This window comes from Podarcis liolepis (genome assembly GCF_965112155.1).
Source record: "Podarcis liolepis genome assembly, chromosome: 10".
NCBI lineage: Eukaryota > Metazoa > Chordata > Lepidosauria > Squamata > Lacertidae > Podarcis > Podarcis liolepis.
The window spans coordinates 54,719,471-54,736,030 of record NC_139562.1 but is presented as its reverse complement, the minus strand read 5'-3'; the positions used below and the strand labels follow the sequence as shown (position 1 = coordinate 54,736,030).

Sequence of the window (16,560 nt, the reverse complement as noted above, 5' to 3'; positions counted from 1 at the left end):
ACCAGTTATCCAAAGGAGCTTTTATGGTTACACAGGGGCGCCGACTTATAAAAAATATTGGGGGAGCCCGCGAAAGCTCAGGAATAATAAATAAGCTCATGAATATGCAGATAAAGTGGCGCCGCCTCCTCGTGAGCGAATAGGGGAGAGCGTGCTGCGCCTATTAATCAGCTCTGAAGGAAATTGGGTGGAGCTTTTGCTCGGGAGGGAGGGCAGGAGGCATGCAGCCCGACCCTGTGCATTTTGGGCTGGGGGAGGGGCAGCGGTGGCGCTCTGCTGGAGGGGCGCCCGAGATTATTCGGGGGCGGAGCCCCCCCAAACGAATTTTTGAGGGGGCTCGGGCCCCCTCAGGCCCCATGGAGTCAGCGCCTATGTGGTTACATACTGTAGATGCACAATTTCTGAGGAATGCACTCTGGTTTTCAGACCCCACCACTTCCCTCTTATATATCAATATGCCTTTGTGTTTTCCAACTCCTAGATTGTGTAAGATTGCTGCTGACTTCAGAAGCTCAAGTTGATCCTGTTGATAAAAATGGCTTTACACCCTTGTGTTCAGCAGTTGCTCAGGGACATTGCAAGTAAGTAACGTGGAATTCTGTGTTTCTCCAGACACAGAATTCCTTGTAATCTTTTAAGTATTGGGGTGCACAAGCCGCAAGAGAAAAACATACTCAATTAAAGACTTATTCCTGCCTATAATCCTCAGTTGTAATATTATTATGAGATTTTCTGTTAGAAGTAGAGATGTTTGGGGATTTTTAAAAAAGCTCTCGAGTTTCTATGATTTAAAATAAAGCCATGCTGCAAAAAAGGTTTCGCTTTCATACTTCATACTGCAACATTTTAAGTTATATATTTGTATTTTTATGTTGTAAACCTTCATGTGGTCTTCAGATGAAGGGCAGTCTATAAATTTAATAAATAATAGTGTTCTTTCAAATGGGAAAAATGGGTCTTGGCTTCTAAAAATGCATCTCTTAATGGGAGCTCTGGACGGATTTATGGTCAAGCTTTTACTGAAAGCCTTATCAGCCATTTCTTTGAGCACAAAAATTAAATGAAAAGCATGTGCTGGCAGCTGATGGGGAAATTGCGTTCATTGATATTTTGCCTTTGATCCTTCAAAAAGTGGTCTGCCTACAGAAAAAGCCCCCTCAGTTGGGGTATAATATGTCAAAGAGCAAGGATGTTTCATTTAACGCAGTGCCTGAGGAAACGGAATAAAGGCACACTTTTGTAGGACTTTGATGGTAACTGACTGAAGCAATACATTACAATTTTGAAAAGCTGCTTTCTTGTGAGAAATATCTGTGTATTTCTATATATTTAACCATGGAAGGATATAATTTTTTTGGGGGGGGGGTCAGTTGGGATTGGCCGGTAAGGTGAGGAAGCTGAAGTTATCCGCAAATCAGTTCCTCACTGTTATCAAGGTGTGAGAATCTGTTTAAATATCCTCAGAAATAGGAGAAGTATAGTATTGTGAGCTAGATTCTCTAATGTGAGCCTATCTCAGAGCTTTCACACTTATAATTGAAAAAGGGGTAACAGACCTTCCTTTAACAGTCTGCTTAAAGAGATTTGCTGAATTCATGTTTCCTCCTCCTCCTCTTTCTTCTCAGCAAACTAGTGATCTGATATCCTCCCCCTCACCAAAAAAATAAAAAATAAAACTTAGAACCTTACTACTCTTACTTGAATGTAAGTCTGATTAGTTGGCTCTAAGAAAACATGCTGAAATTTGTAGCCTTTTGGCATTTTATTCTGGGTTTAGTGCCATTTCCTATCCTGGGAGCTTACACTCAAGACCCTCCTCTATATAAAAAAATAGTTTGTGTGCATTGGGTGGGTTATCGTATTTTTCACTCCATAGGAGCACTCCGCAGGCTTGCAGATAGCTGCCTGAAGCCTGGAGAGCGAGAGGGGTTGGTGCGCACCGACCCCTTTCACTCTCCAGGCTTCAGCGAAAGCCTGCATTCGCTCCATAGGACGCACACACATTTCCCCTTCATTTTTGGAGGGGAAAAAGTGCATCCTACAGAGCAAAAAATACGGTACTTTGGCCTACAAGAAAGATAATGTGAATGCCAAATCATGTAGTCATTAATGGGCATACCCATGTCTGACATGAATATCCTTCCCACATTACAATTTTTGTGATAAGAGAATGTTGAGGAGGCTTGTGGTTTGTTGATTGCATCATTGCATGCAAATAAGCATGGACCTGGCATGTTCTGGTCGGGTCGGGTTTAGTCGGACACGACTAAACGACTAAACAACAAATGCAAATAAGCTGATACTAGTTTTTATTTGTTCCGTTTGTACTACCAGAGCCTTTGCAGCGATAATTCAATTGTTTTATGTTTATATCCCTTTTCATTTTGAAGGCTCTGAGCAGTAAGAATGTGGGGTAGTATAATGGGACAAGTATGCATGTTGTTGTGAGAGGAGCAAGTGACTTTCAAGATATGCCTTTCATAGCTGCTGGATACTTCACATTTCTTGCTAAATGAAACTCTTTCACTATTCTATGAAAGATTGTAGAAAAACAGAGCTGATATCAGCTCTTTTCAGGTAATCTTGTATCCATCCATCCTCTCATGACTTGAATAGGATTAATTCTAATAGTACTGCAGAGATCCATATTTTACTGATGATTTGATTGTGTCTATGAGTGTATTCAATCTTATGGATGGTATCTCCTGCAAATTTTGCTGTTCTGTTTTCCTAGGGTTGCCAAAAAAGTAAAAACCAGGGTACCCCGAAAGTTGTCGAGCTTTTGTTTAACAAAATCACAATTTTGCGATTGGCTTGCCTAAGATCTAGGACAAAGTGCCGCCTTTCGTAAATTCCCCCTGGATGTCAGTTCCAGCTTTCAGATTCAGACATATGGCAGCCCTATTTTTCCTTGCCACCCTAGCAGATACTGTTGCCGCCCCAGATATCTGGCATTTAAATGACTGAGATGCTATTTATATTGGCTAGAACTCCACATAGTTCAGACAGGTGTGGTGCAGGTTTTCCTGTGGGGCTGTCAATCAGACTGATTCCTGACCTGAGGCAACCCTGTTATTCCAGTTACAGATAACATCCTTTCAGTGGAAAGTGTCACTTCTGCCATCTCGTCTGGTGGCTTGTCAGATTTTGCCCCAGAGTTCAGCACTCTGTTGAGAGGAGACTTGGAATTGATCTCAACTTCCTGCCATTTGGAGAGCAATGTGCTCTCTTGTGACCATAAACTATAACCCCTGTTCATTTACATACATTTCAAGTCTTTCTGCAGCTTTTGCTCTCATCTTCATTTCCTTTTAATCTCAGACAGCCCTGTCCTTATTTCCTCCTGCTCTCCCTCCCACCAGTCTGAAGGATTCTTATGCTTCTGTTCTTTAAATGTTTTGATGCTTCTCATTTTTCCTCCTATTTATCAGTCCCTCTTCATTTTTCTAACACTTTGCCTCTTGTTTTCCTCCTCTCCTTGCCTAAATATTTTCTTACCATACCTCTCTTGTTGCATATCTGTTCTGCTTGTCCTGACACCCCAGTTTTGGGCACCCCAGTTTTGCAAACGCCTAGTTCTCCCCCCCCTTCCCTCAGTCTCTATCAAAAAATGAGGTCTTAAAAAGGAATAAGATGCATTCTACATATACAGGTAACTCGCAACATATGTACTTTTAACTTGCGCAATTTCAGCTTTAAGTGCTTTACCTACTAGCCAGCTGAAATCACACAAACTAAACACAGGCAAGGCGGGGAGCTTAAAAGCTCTTTCTGCACCAGGTTTACCTGCTGCAGAAAGAGTGCTTAAGCTCTCTGCTTTGTGAAGGCAAGTCCTGCTCAGCACACCAGCTTCAGAAAGGTAGGGATGCTCGCACAGGGACAGTTCCAGGATTGTTTTGACTATACACGATTTCAGCTTTGCGTGCAATCTCCAGAACATAACCCCTGTGAATTACCTGTATATTACCGTAAATTTCGCTCCAAAACACGCACTTTTTTGCTCCGAGAAAGTAAGGGAAAATGCCTGTGCGTGTTAAGGAGCGAATGCACGGATCAGAGCCATGGCTGCCGTCAGTCAGGCAAAGCGGGAGCCACTTACACGCTCTACGAGGCTCTCACTTTGCTTTCTTTAAAGCGACCTGGAGCCAGGAAGGAGGGAGGGAAGGAGAGCCATAGCAGCAAAGCCGGCAGCAGCCGCTTACACGGGAGGGAGAGACGCTTGCAAAGGTCTGCGCTCTCTCTAAACAGAGCAATGAGGCTGCAGAGAGACGGCAGGAAAGATAAAATTTAAGCAACCAGCAGCAAAATAAAACCAACCTCTAGCTCTGAGCCACGCAGTGAAAACCAGGAAGTAAAAAAAAAGGCTGGGGAGGGCATGAGGGAGAGGGGAAAACTTCGCAAATCTCCGCGTCTCAGCTGATCGGCTGGGATGGAGCAGCTTGTTTTCAAGCAGGATAGATTTGAGCAATGTCTGGGTCCTAGTGCCCCTACCGCTTTTTTGTGCTCCATTATATTGCTGCTGATGGCTGCTTATCACTCAGGCTGCAAAGAGGAGCACTTTTACACAGCTAATGGCGAATCCCCTCACTTGCTCAAATCTATTCCGCCTCAAAACAAGAAGCGGAAGGAAAAGGCTGCAAACTGTTAAATGAAAAAAAAACCCAGGCACAGGGCAAATACCTTAAGTATACCTTTAAAGCAACAGTGCTCTTTCCCTCCCTCCTCCCCGCGGAAAAGCTCCTTGTCCCTTGAGTTCTTTTCCTTCCCTCCCCACTTAAAACGTGGTTACAAAGCACGGATCCACATGGATCCTCAGGATTTTTGCATTGGGCTATCCCAAACTCACTGTCAGATCACATGTCTGTGGCCACAGCATGAACCATAAAAATCATACATCCACTGTTTCATTTAGAATATTTTTTCCTCGTTTTCCTCCTCTAAAAACTACATGCGTGTTATGGTCAGATGCGTGTTATAGAGCGAAAAATACGGTATATTGCAGTGAAGCCATTTAGATTTAAGGCGATTGCTGCCTACCAGAATGAACAGTGCCAAATGTGCTGTTCTTAAACAAAGGTTTCTAATTACCTGAAGTATAAAATTCAATAAAATGTTTTCCTAGAATCCAGAAGGAGCAAAGGCAAGAGTGGATGCATTTATTATATATAGGAAATCTGAATTCTATCCGGCTGTGACAAGTTCAGGGTCAGAAGATGAGGGAGTTGGGTTGCAACCAAAACCAGGTGTTGGCTAGCGTGAGTGGAATTTCCATTGGGAAGACATGATTTTGACCCTGTAACCTGTGCTTTTATTGCTTTGATCATCAGATGCTTGTACCAAAAGCTTTTAACATTCCACACATCCCGACTATACTGTGTTCATGAAAGAAGCTGCCATGTTAAACCCTGTCACATGCGGACTTGCACACTTCACAGACTCTTGAACACACATGGCCACTATCTCAAAGGCCTTCCTGTTTAGCTAGGCCTCATTGCATCTCTTTGGAAATCCAGTTATCAATTTGATATCTGGAGTTTGTGCTTCTGTTACTTGCTGGGACCGGGAGCATGCTTCCTGTCATAGGAGCCAGCTCCTAGAGGCCATGGGGGCTTCACCCCTCCTCAGTAAAATATTTGAGGGGGCCGGGCCCCCACAAAGTTATGGGCATTCCCATTCAAATGGTGTGTGCGCTCTGCATCATATGATTGATTATGCGGGGCAGAGCTTACCTGCTCCCCCACAATATTTTATTGGCACCTCTGCTTCCTGCCCTTGAATTTTCCTTGCATTGGTACAAGTGACTGCCTTGCCCATATGCAGCTGCCCAAGATTTGCAATTGGCATCCGGTGCCTTGTTCCCTGATCCTCAGAGAGCTATTAGATGGATGAATACTAGTGTCAGGTATAGTGGTCACTTATCTGTGGAATTCCCTTTGCAGAGAAATATGCATAGATTCCTCTCTGTTGGCTTTTAGAAGAGACCTTATTTTATTTTTATCAACAAAAAATGCAGCCTTGTTTTACAGCACTGTGGTCCATTCTACTGCTGCTAATTTAATGTTGTTGTTTCCTGTTTTTATTGTTTTAATTGCTAGTAATCATAACACGTGCTAATTGCTTGGAAGAGCGAACACCCTAAAAAGGCAGGACTTTATGAAATCTGTTTAAATAAATAAAACAAATAAATAATGCCATATTAATAAGCTAAGGAGACATGTGCGAACACAAATTGACCAGTTTGCTTGTTATAATTCAAATATTCTGCAACATTAGCTGAAGTCTCCACAAATAACTGGATGAGAGAATTTGCCTATTTTCAGTGTCCAGGCACCAATTTTGGATTTAATATGTGTCCCTGATCATAATGGTTTTAAGCCAATTACCTTTGTTGATGCAGTATAATCGAAATATATGTTTGGAGAAGGTATTGTAGCTGAATGGCATTTTAAAGGTCATGTCTTTTCCAGGTCAGGTGTTCTTCTAACATGTCCAATGCTTCTGTCCCTAGATGTGCAGAATTATTAATCATGTATCATGCTGACATTAATCACGCTGCTGAAAAGGGAGAGACACCTCTCTACTTGGCCTGTAGAAATGGAAATAATGAATGTGTCAAACTCTTGTTGGAAGCTGGAGCAGACAGAAGTGCAGAAACCTGTGTAAGTCTTAAAAGCCCATTTTTCAAAGTCAACATATCAAGAAGAGCAGGAGTGAGCTGCTTCAGAATGGTTTCGGTTGAGGCATATATTAATAACCCTAACGGCTGCATTGCTGTGTGTCAAAATGGCTTCTGTTGAGGCATTTGTTCATAATCTTAACTGCTGTAGCGCATGAAATCCTTCGGAATTAATGGAAGGTTTCACATTTATATGGTTGTGTGCCGTTGTAAAATGCCTTCAACTGCATTCAATTATTTATTTCCCCATAAGATTTCTGAAATAATTATCTTTCCTGTCATCCTGCCTCACAGACTTGAAATCTGAAGCAGTTGTTACTCACATCCTGTTCCTATAAGCTCTTGTTTTCCATGATGTCAACTTCAATAGAGATTTTTCTTGTCTCTGATTCAAAAGCTCGGACACCTTGCTTTTAGGAGAAGATTGCTTTTGTTCTTCCTGCAGAGGAAACAGTCTACAAAGGGGTGGTAAAAAAAACTGAGGATTCTTTTGGGTTTTTAAAAAAGGAACTTCTGAGAGAGTAATAGTTCAGACTAAATAAGGAAGATTCTTATTCTATCTTTGAAATTAACATACAACAAATGAATATAAAGAAACTGACATCTCACTGTTGTTTTTAAAAAATGTTTGGACTTTGGAAGATGCAGAAATATGTAAAAAATATAGGAGCAGAAATATTATGTTCCTAGTAACAAAGAAGCAGATAAATCATCCCAATTTATTACCACCCACCATCCCTATATCCATATATCAAATTACGTTTCCTGCTAAGGACTCATTCATATGTTTTTAAAGTAACTATTTCAGTGCATGAATATTATATAGCAGTGGTTTTTAAACACTGTACTGTTAGGGCGTTTGTTGCACAACTCCTACAAATTTTGCTGGAGAGTTCAGGATGTACTCTTGGTTCATATCGTCCTTAGCTATCATCCCCTGAAAACTAGGCAGATATCTTAAAACATGCCCAGTACTATTTCTGTGCTTCTGGGGGAGTGGTGGACGTGTTGGCAGCATTTGGACGTAAGAGTTCCTTTTGGTGTATTTTGACAGGAAAAAATCTAGCCTCCCCCATTGCCTCTTCTCCTCTAGTGCAGCCACAAGAAGGAGATGGGAACCTTCACTTCCCATTTGGATTAACCACAGTTTAGTGATATAAACCTTAAACTGTGGCGAATCTTACCTATGGTTTATTGAAAGAAGCCAGCTTTGTAAACAACAGTTTGCAGGGCTCTGATGAAATGGCAAGCTGTGATTAATCAAAACAGAAGCACAAACATCTGGATTGCTACAGAGGAGGCTGGGGCATGGCGGCACACAAGCTTGGGGTGTATCATGTGGCCTCTATCTCCCAAGAAGTTAGTCTACCATTATCCTTATTCTATCAAGAAACATTTGCTAAGTTTCCAGTAACACAGTTTGAAATTCAAAGCTATAGGCGCATAAATTACTCTTGTTGCTGATGTGACAACATACTATGCTTGTTCAAATTATATTTAATGTATTTTTAATCTTTTATTGGAAGCAGCCCAGAGTGGCTGGAGAAACCCAGCCAGATGGGCAGGGTATAAATTATTATTATTATTATTATTATTATTATTATTATTATTATTATTATTATTTGCCCATTACATTCAATGGAGCATACTATACGAAAAATTTGGGGTAATATTTCCAATGTGTCTCTCAATACTGACTGAACTGTCCAGTGTTAGGTAGGATGGGTTGTTGCTCTGTCACTATAAGTATCTTCGTATATTGAGTGAAGCATTTGTTTCCACTCAAAGACGTGGTAGAAGATCACAGCAGAAATCAGAGAGAGAAATAGAAATGTGAAATGGAACAGAAGCAGAACAGGTTCTGTATCAAAGGCATCGTGGCTTTGGATTCATTTGCATAAGGCTGAAGATCTCCGGTTTGTAAATGCAGCTTTTATCAGAGTCCTTGATAATTTTGTGAACGATTTCATCCAGAAATGGTTCAGAAACGTATCTATCACTCATTGTGCCATTTAATAAGCAAAGGTCCCTAGACATGCCTTGCTTAACAAGACAGATTTGGTTGGTTTGGAAATGATCTGTGGAACAGGTGGTTCAAAGATGTTTATACATGCCAGCCCTAGGGCTGCCTTCAGAGAGCACTTTATTCTGTTTCCTCACCTGATATTTTTAGGCTTTATGTGATCTTTCACATGTTGTAACAGCCACTTCTGGAAAACTAGTGGAATCTCGTGGACATTTAGCTCTCATATGTTAATTGCTTCCAGAGAAAAATCTGTTTGCAATCACAGTAATCTAGAAAATCACAGAAGTTTTGCATTTCCCCAGTATTCATGGATCTCACCACTGCTGCTCACATGATGAAATTTGGGGCAGTATCCCAGCATACAGTTCTTTCCTGTTGTTTTAATGGGGAAGAGCAGTGCACATGTGCTTAAAGTGGCGGGGGGTTGCGGTTTCAGGATGATAAATTCAACGATGTCCTCTGGTGTCAATAAATTTTAGCTCAACCTGGTTGTAGATCTATCAGAAAGGCCCAGTTCCGTAACACAGCAGGTCATGCAGTGCAAAAGGAACATTAGATACTGGGAGAGAAGTGCTAGCATTATAACCAGGAAAACTAATGCAATAATCCCCATGTCTGAAGTCCCATGTGGTCCTCTGTGTCCATTCCTACATCTGGGCGATCCTAGGTTGGCTCCAAAAGTTGGTCTTTTTCATATACAGTGGTACCGCGGGTTACATACGCTTCAGGTTACATATGCTTCAGGTTACAGACTCCACTAACCCAGAAATATTACCTCGGGTTAAGAACTTTGCTTCAGGATAAGAACAGAAATTGTGCTCCGGCGGCGCAGCAGCAGCAGGAGGCTCCATTAGCTAAAGTGGTGCTTCAGGTTAAGAACAGTTTTAGGTTAAGAACGGACCTCCGGAACAAATTAAGTACTTAACCTGAGGTACCACTGTACAGTGGTGCCTCGCAAGACGAAATTAATCCATTTCGCGAGTCTCTTCGTCTAGCGGTTTTTTCGTCTTGTGAAGCAACCCTATTAGCGGCTTAGCGGATTAGCGCTATTAGCGGTTTAGCGGCTATTAAAGGCTTAGCGGATTAGCGGCTAAAAGGCTATTAGCGGCTTAGCGGCTTAGAAAAGGGGGGGAGTGAAAAAAATTCGGAACACTAGCAAGACGTTTTCGTCTTGCAAAGCAAGCCCATAGGGAAAATCGTCTTGCGAAGCAGCTCAAAAACGGAAAACCCTTTCGTCTAGCGGGTTTTCCGTCTTGCGAGACATTCGTCTTGTGGGGCACCACTGTACTGGGTAAGCAGCAGTGCTGTTTTCTGGAGAGCTGGGATAAAACTGGATGTTGAAAATATTACAGAAGGCCTTATAATAAGCCTGAATACAGTGGTACCTCAGGTACCTCAGCTAATGGGGCCTCCTGCTGCCGCTGCGCTGCCGGAGCACAATTTCTGTTCTTATCCTGAAGCAAAGTTCCTAACCCAAGGTACTATTTCTGGGTTAGTGGAGTCTGTAACCTGAAGCGCATGTAACCTGAAGCATATGTAACCCGAGGTACCACTGTAATTGTGTTTCATTTTATACGTATGAGGATCTTTGCAACACTCTGACACTGCAGTCCTGTACCTGTTTTCCTGTTCATGTTTGTTTCAGTTGAACAACTGGTAGGAATACTTCTGAGTAAGCATGTGTGGGATTATACTCTTGAGTCTGCTGCCTAGGGAATTTGACTGACGGATGCTACAGGGGTTAAGTCATCCGTGTTAAATTAATGTCATAATTTCAATCTGTGTCCAAGTTAAATTGATTGTGGGTCGGTAGTTCATTTCTCGAACCATGGATCAATAAGTTCTAAGCTGCAGGCCTTGGAAGGTGATCTATTCAGAAGCAATGCCTCAGAAAGAGCTCTCAGAAATCTCTGATCCAAGCAGGTGTAATGCAGTTGATAACAACCCAGCTGCCCTCTCTCTAAATAGTCCAGTTCCACTCTTCTCTTTCAGACTGCTGATTTCTTAACTGGTGTGTGGCCCCTGCTCACCACCCCCTTTCAGTTCCTTGCTTTGCTTTATGTGAAATCGCCTGTGATGCGACACTTATTTACACAAAATATACGTCTTGCCAGAATGCAGGCCAATTTCCACGGGCAGGATTTCATGGCCATATGCCAGGGCTACTCCTGCCATTAGAAAGAGGGAAGCTTCCGCCTCAGGCAGTTGATTCTGGCTGTCATGTAAGGACAGCATACTGCTCGTTATTTAATTTATTATTATTGATTTTTTTTACTGCCAGAGGGTGGGAGAGGCTTTTGGAGAGTTCTCTGCCACAGATGCCAAAATACATTGTCAAGCCTTAAGTACTGTGCACCACGGTTTGGTGGGGGTGAGGTGTCTGCACAGAGTTTGAAACCCTCATTGTTCTAGGTGCATTTTGTGACAGGGAATTTCATTAGCGCCAGCAGTTTCTGAGCTCTGGGCGCAGTGCTGCGCCTAAGATTTCAGATTAAAACTGCAGAGTGGAAGGAAAGGGGGAACCTTTTCTGCCTCCCCACTTCCAGCCACCCTTTGAAGACTAGAGATGAGACCCTCTTAAGAATATTAGGTGAGTAGGCAAGGGAGGGACTAGACCATGTGAAAAATGAACATAATATTTTAGCTGCAGTTCATTCATTTTCAACTTTGTATTATTGTTGTTTTTTTTTTAAAAAAAGCGCTAGACATTCTATTGTTGTGCCCATAACCTAGGTTTAAGGTGCCATTTAGCTCCTAGCTTTCATATCTCAGTTTCAAACACTGTGTCTGCACCATTTAGTGGTCCCCTGTAAAATTTCTTGGGCTAGCCTTGCTGTAAAGCAGGGCTCAGCAAACTTTTTCAGCCATGGGCCAGTCCACACTCCCTCAGACCTCCCCCTCAGTGGGGAGCCGGACTATATTTCGGGAAAAAATAACGAACCAATTCTTATGCCCCACAAATAACACAGAGGTGCATTTTAAATAAAAGCACACATTCTACTCCTGTAAAAACACGCTGATTCCCGGACTGTCCGCAGGCCGGATACAGAAGGCGATTGGGCCCCGGGCCTTAGTTTGCCTACCCATGCTGTAAAGGATGGCAGAGAGGAATGAGAGTGATGTGTTTTCCTTTCATTAACATTTGGTCAAATGGGGCAGTGAACAATTGAACCCATTACTACTTACTTTTGTTTGAAACCAAGACCCACAAGGCCGTAAGGAGCTGGTCTGAAAGAGTATAGATGTAGATATATGAATTTTTTTACTACTTTCTTCTGTGTTTAGAATTGGGTTCCCCAAAAGCAGGGAAATGCATTAGCAAAATGATATTCTCATTGACCCTGTAGGGGCTGGGGAGAGAACTAATACTATATATACTTTCAAAATAAGGAATATTGGAAGTAAGGCACGTGCTTACAATTTGTTTTGTAGTTAAATGAAGCGGGAGGGGGGACTGTATAGTGAGCTCAAATGTAATGATAACTTAGAGGGGGAAATAATAATAAGAAAAAGATACAAGTTTGGATGTTGGTGATTCGAAATAAATACATCAAAAGAAATTAAGGACTGAAAATGCTTTTGCAGAGCAGCTGTGCTCGCTTTGTTATGCTAATGTAGGAAAGACTTAATACCGCACAGAGCTAAAGAGGTGTGCTTATATAAAACTGTACAGATTTGCTAAGAAAGGAATAAGACATCTGAGAAAACTCCAGTAACAGTTACATCAGCCTTCTCTGTCAGGGTCTTTTTATGTTTTGGTATCATGCTGCTAAAAGCATCCTTTGGAAAGGATTGACCCCACTTCTTTCGCCTCCCATTTGTGAACCCTCTCAGTCTAGAAGCAGGAACATCCACCAGCACTGTTCAGAGGAAGAGCTGAAGTACTTCACACCCCTTTTTTCATTATGTACCAGTACATACAGTTGTCTGAGGATATAACAGATGGGCTGCCTTTGTCAAAACATTTACAGCCAGACACTATTGACTGCTTCAGATAGATAGCAGGCAGCAGGTTTTGCAAAACACATAAATTTCGTAAATATCCATTCGGCAGGCTGAAGTTGTTTCTGAGCTCCCCCCGTTTTTTCTGTTTCTGCAGGATGGCTGGACACCCTTTCATGCTGCTGTCGATGCTGATAATGTTGACTGCCTAAGATTTCTTATGTACTACGGAAAGCCGGAAGATGGAAACTTTGTGAATGGAGCAGATGCTAATTCGTGCCTCTTTGACTTGGAGTGTGGGGTTGACAGCTGTAACCGTAAAGCAAAGCCCATTGTTTCTGCAGATCTCATCAATCACGCTGACAAAGACGGCTGGACTGCAGCCCACATAGCAGCGTCAAAAGGCTTTAAGGTCAGTCAGCCTGCCTAATAGATTGTTAAGTGCGACGTGGTATCAAGACTAAGTCACTGTTCCACTGGCTGTGTGTGCGCGACTGATACAGTCAATACTGTGTTTTTCACATTCGTCAAGAAGTTTATAAAACAATGAGGAAAGGGCTGATAAAGCTTTTTTTTTAATAGACTGCATAGCAGGTGAGGAAGCTATGAAAGATGTTCCTAGAATACGAGCACTGGAAATATTAATAAACAATAAACTAAAAACAGTTGAGATCATTCCATTAGATTGTTTGCCAAAAGTTTCAGAACAAGCACATAGAAGTTCTTTTTTCTGACAGTACACGATTAACATATGAAAGTCATTGTCACAGGAGATGGTTATGGCCCACGAAAATAGACCCAGACCAGATGTTCGCATTGAGGCCATTGTAAAACTACACTCTCAAGGTTGACTCCATTTGTTGCATTGGTACCAGTGCCAGATTAAACCCTGTGGAGGCCCCTAGGCAGTCGAAATCTCGGGTGTGGGGGTCGCAAATTACCGTATTTTTTGCTTTATAAGACTCACTTTTTCCCTCCTAAAAACTAAGGGGAAATGTGTGTGCGTCTTATGGAGCGAATGTAGGCTGTGCAACTATCCCAGAAGCCAGAACAACAAGAGGGATTGCTGCTTTCACTGCGCAGTGATCCCTCTTGCTGTTCTGGCTTCTGAGATTCAGAATATTTTTTTTCTTGTTTTCCTCCTCCAAAAACTAGGTGCGTCTTGTGGTCTGGTGCATTTTATAGAGCGAAAAATACAGTACCTCCAATACGTTTTTGTAAATTTCTCTCAGGATCAGATCAATATTATTTAGATCCGTTGCTTCAGGGTGTCAGGCTTTGAGGAACCTGACCTCTCCCATGGTGGCAGCCAAGAATCAGAGAAACGATATAAATTCTTACCAAGCAATTTATTCAATAATTCACAGAGAGCGACAAGCAATGCAGCCTTCCCTAAATAATGGCATAACTCCAAGTAAAGTCCCACCCCCCTATGTCTCCCCTATTCTACGTCACCCCTGCGTTGGCTAATCTGAGCTTTCTGCTGCTGAGCTCTCTGTTCTACTACCCTCAATGAAAGCATGGTCCTGAGGGGGCGGGGTAAGGAATGCTTCCCAAAACACTGAGTCTGTCAGCTATATCTCCCCGGTGCTTCTTCTTCTTGCTGTTCCTCTTCCAGTATTTCCCAGCTTCTGCCCTCTGCAGCCTCTGAACTGTGCCCTTCTGCAAACCACTGTTCTAAATCTATGTTGTCCTCCTGTCCTTGAGAAGGTTCAGGAGAAGGGGCGGCAATCCCCACCATTCCTCCTCTGTCTACATCATGTGAGAACCTTCACGTCAAGATGTCTCCTCCATTAGGGTTGATGGCAGTCAGTGCTATTTTTCTAGACAAGACATGCCGGAACTCACCATGAGCGCCTCCCTCATTATCTTAGAATGGCAGTGGTGCCTACCTGAGAATTCCAGTGAGTCCCCACTATAAAAAGGGCCCTATGGTGGCAGTGGTGAGGGCAGTGACCATCACAGATTGTGAAACATATGCTGCAAAGGATTGGACCTTGGGTGATTTTGGAAAGGTTTACACAAACCCAAGGTAGATAACAACAACTTTATGGAAGATATATCAATGGATATTGATAGCTCTTAACCATAAGAAGCAAAAATGTGACACACACACACACTCAGAATGTCTGGGTCTCAGATGCTGGGATTATTACCACCACCATGCCTTGGTACTTAACTTCACATGCCTATCAGGAGAAAGTTCTTAGGTGAACGCTGTTGAAAACAAAACTCTAGATTATATTGACCTTTGGATATGATTTAGCTGATTTAGCATTGTTTTTAGCTGTCCACTACAGCTGGCATCACGTGATATCTTTGGGGGAAAAGACACCTGATAACAGAAGCCGATTTTGCAGATTTTACAGTTTGCAGCAGATGGCACAGTTCTTGTGGCCAGTGGGAAGCTTCTAGCTATGATTTAAGTTAATAAATTTAGATCAGATTTATAACCATGAACTGGTTTTCATTAAGTGGATAATTCAATTATAGGCACTAAGCACTTGGAAAGGAGAAACATGCGTAGGGAACCCCATCATTCTCACTTCGGAGACATCCACATAGAGCTGGGGGAATCATTTTCAGCCTGAGCACCACATCCCCTTCTTGAGAACTTTCCAGGGCCCACATGCCTATGGTGGGCAGGGCAGAAGCAGAAGCAGGCAAAGCAATACTGTACTTGTGGGTTTCACCTTTGCCCAGTAGGCTCATTTCTTCATATGGCTCTCTATCCTCCCTCCAGGTGAGCAAGAAGCTTTATAAGAGTTCAGCGGCACATTCTGGCCAGGCAAAAACATTCTAGGCAGGGTACACAGCAGGGCAGGTGAGGGTGTGGCTGAGGACGGTGACTTCCATAGTACCAAAAACATGGCTGGGTGCATTAGGCATTTCAGCCATGCCCCATCGGAAGATTACAGTTGCAAGGCATGAATTTTATAAGGGCAAGGCAGTCCCTTAGGCTACCCGGTTTACCTTTAAATGCTCAACTTGACCTGCATCCAGGAGCATTTTAGCAGCCAGTGCAAGCTCCCTCAACAGATGTTTTATATGATGTTGATGGGATACCTCCGCCAACAACCTAGCTGCATTTTGCACCAGTTGCAGCTTCCAGGTGAAACTCGGTGGAAGCCTGGTATAGAGCATATTGCAGTAATCCAGTCTTGAGCTTGCCAATGCAAATAGTAGCCAAGCTCTCTTGGGCCAGGAAAAGCCTAAGCTATCTTCTCAACTGAAGCTGATAAAAGGCATTCCTATCCACCGAGACCACCTGCACCTCCAGACACAAAACACCCCCACACTTCATACTTGCTCCTCTAGAGGAAGTGCAATCCTATCTAGAACAGCTGACTATATAGTGGTACCTCGGGTTAAGTACTTAATTCGTTCCGGAGGTCCGTACTTAACCTGAAACTGTTCTTAATCTGAAGCACCACTTTAGCTGATGGGGCCTCCTGCTGCTGCCGCGCTGCCGGAGCACGATTTCTGTTCTCATCCTGAAGCAAAGTTCTTAACCTGAAGCACTATTTCTGGGCTAGCGGAGTCTGTAAACGTAAGTGTATGTAACCTGTATGTATTTTAAGGGCTGAAATGAGGACACTATAAAAGCTACATCCAGGTAATAACTTCATTTCAGCTCAAGCTAATTCATTGAAACCCTCCTGCTCTTATCTTCCCAGAGTTGCCTAGAAGTCTTGTGTAGCCATGGGGAACTAGAGGCTGAGAGGGAAGATAAATGCAACCAAACCCTGCACGATGTTGCCACCGATGACTGCAAGCAGCTTCTAGAGAATCTGAGTGAGTAACAGCTAAGTCATGAATACGTGGAAATTTCTGGAAAAGCAGCAGATTCTCTGCGGCGGCCAAGCATTGCTGAAAAGCCCATTGCTGTAAATTGTATATTGTTGCGTAGTTGTAT

At 42.7% G+C, this 16,560-nt stretch overlaps 1 protein-coding gene across 1 annotated transcript in view; it reads left to right on the top strand.

The window, feature by feature from the left end:
* CTTNBP2 (cortactin binding protein 2) overlaps positions 1 to 16,560 on the top strand; it is a 117,542-nt gene that overhangs the window by 60,541 nt on the left and 40,441 nt on the right. Inside the window, 4 exon segments of the mRNA XM_083463269.1 lie at positions 482 to 581; positions 6,509 to 6,659; positions 12,802 to 13,056; positions 16,322 to 16,439. Of these exon segments, the coding sequence (XP_083319395.1) occupies positions 482 to 581; positions 6,509 to 6,659; positions 12,802 to 13,056; positions 16,322 to 16,439 (624 nt within the window).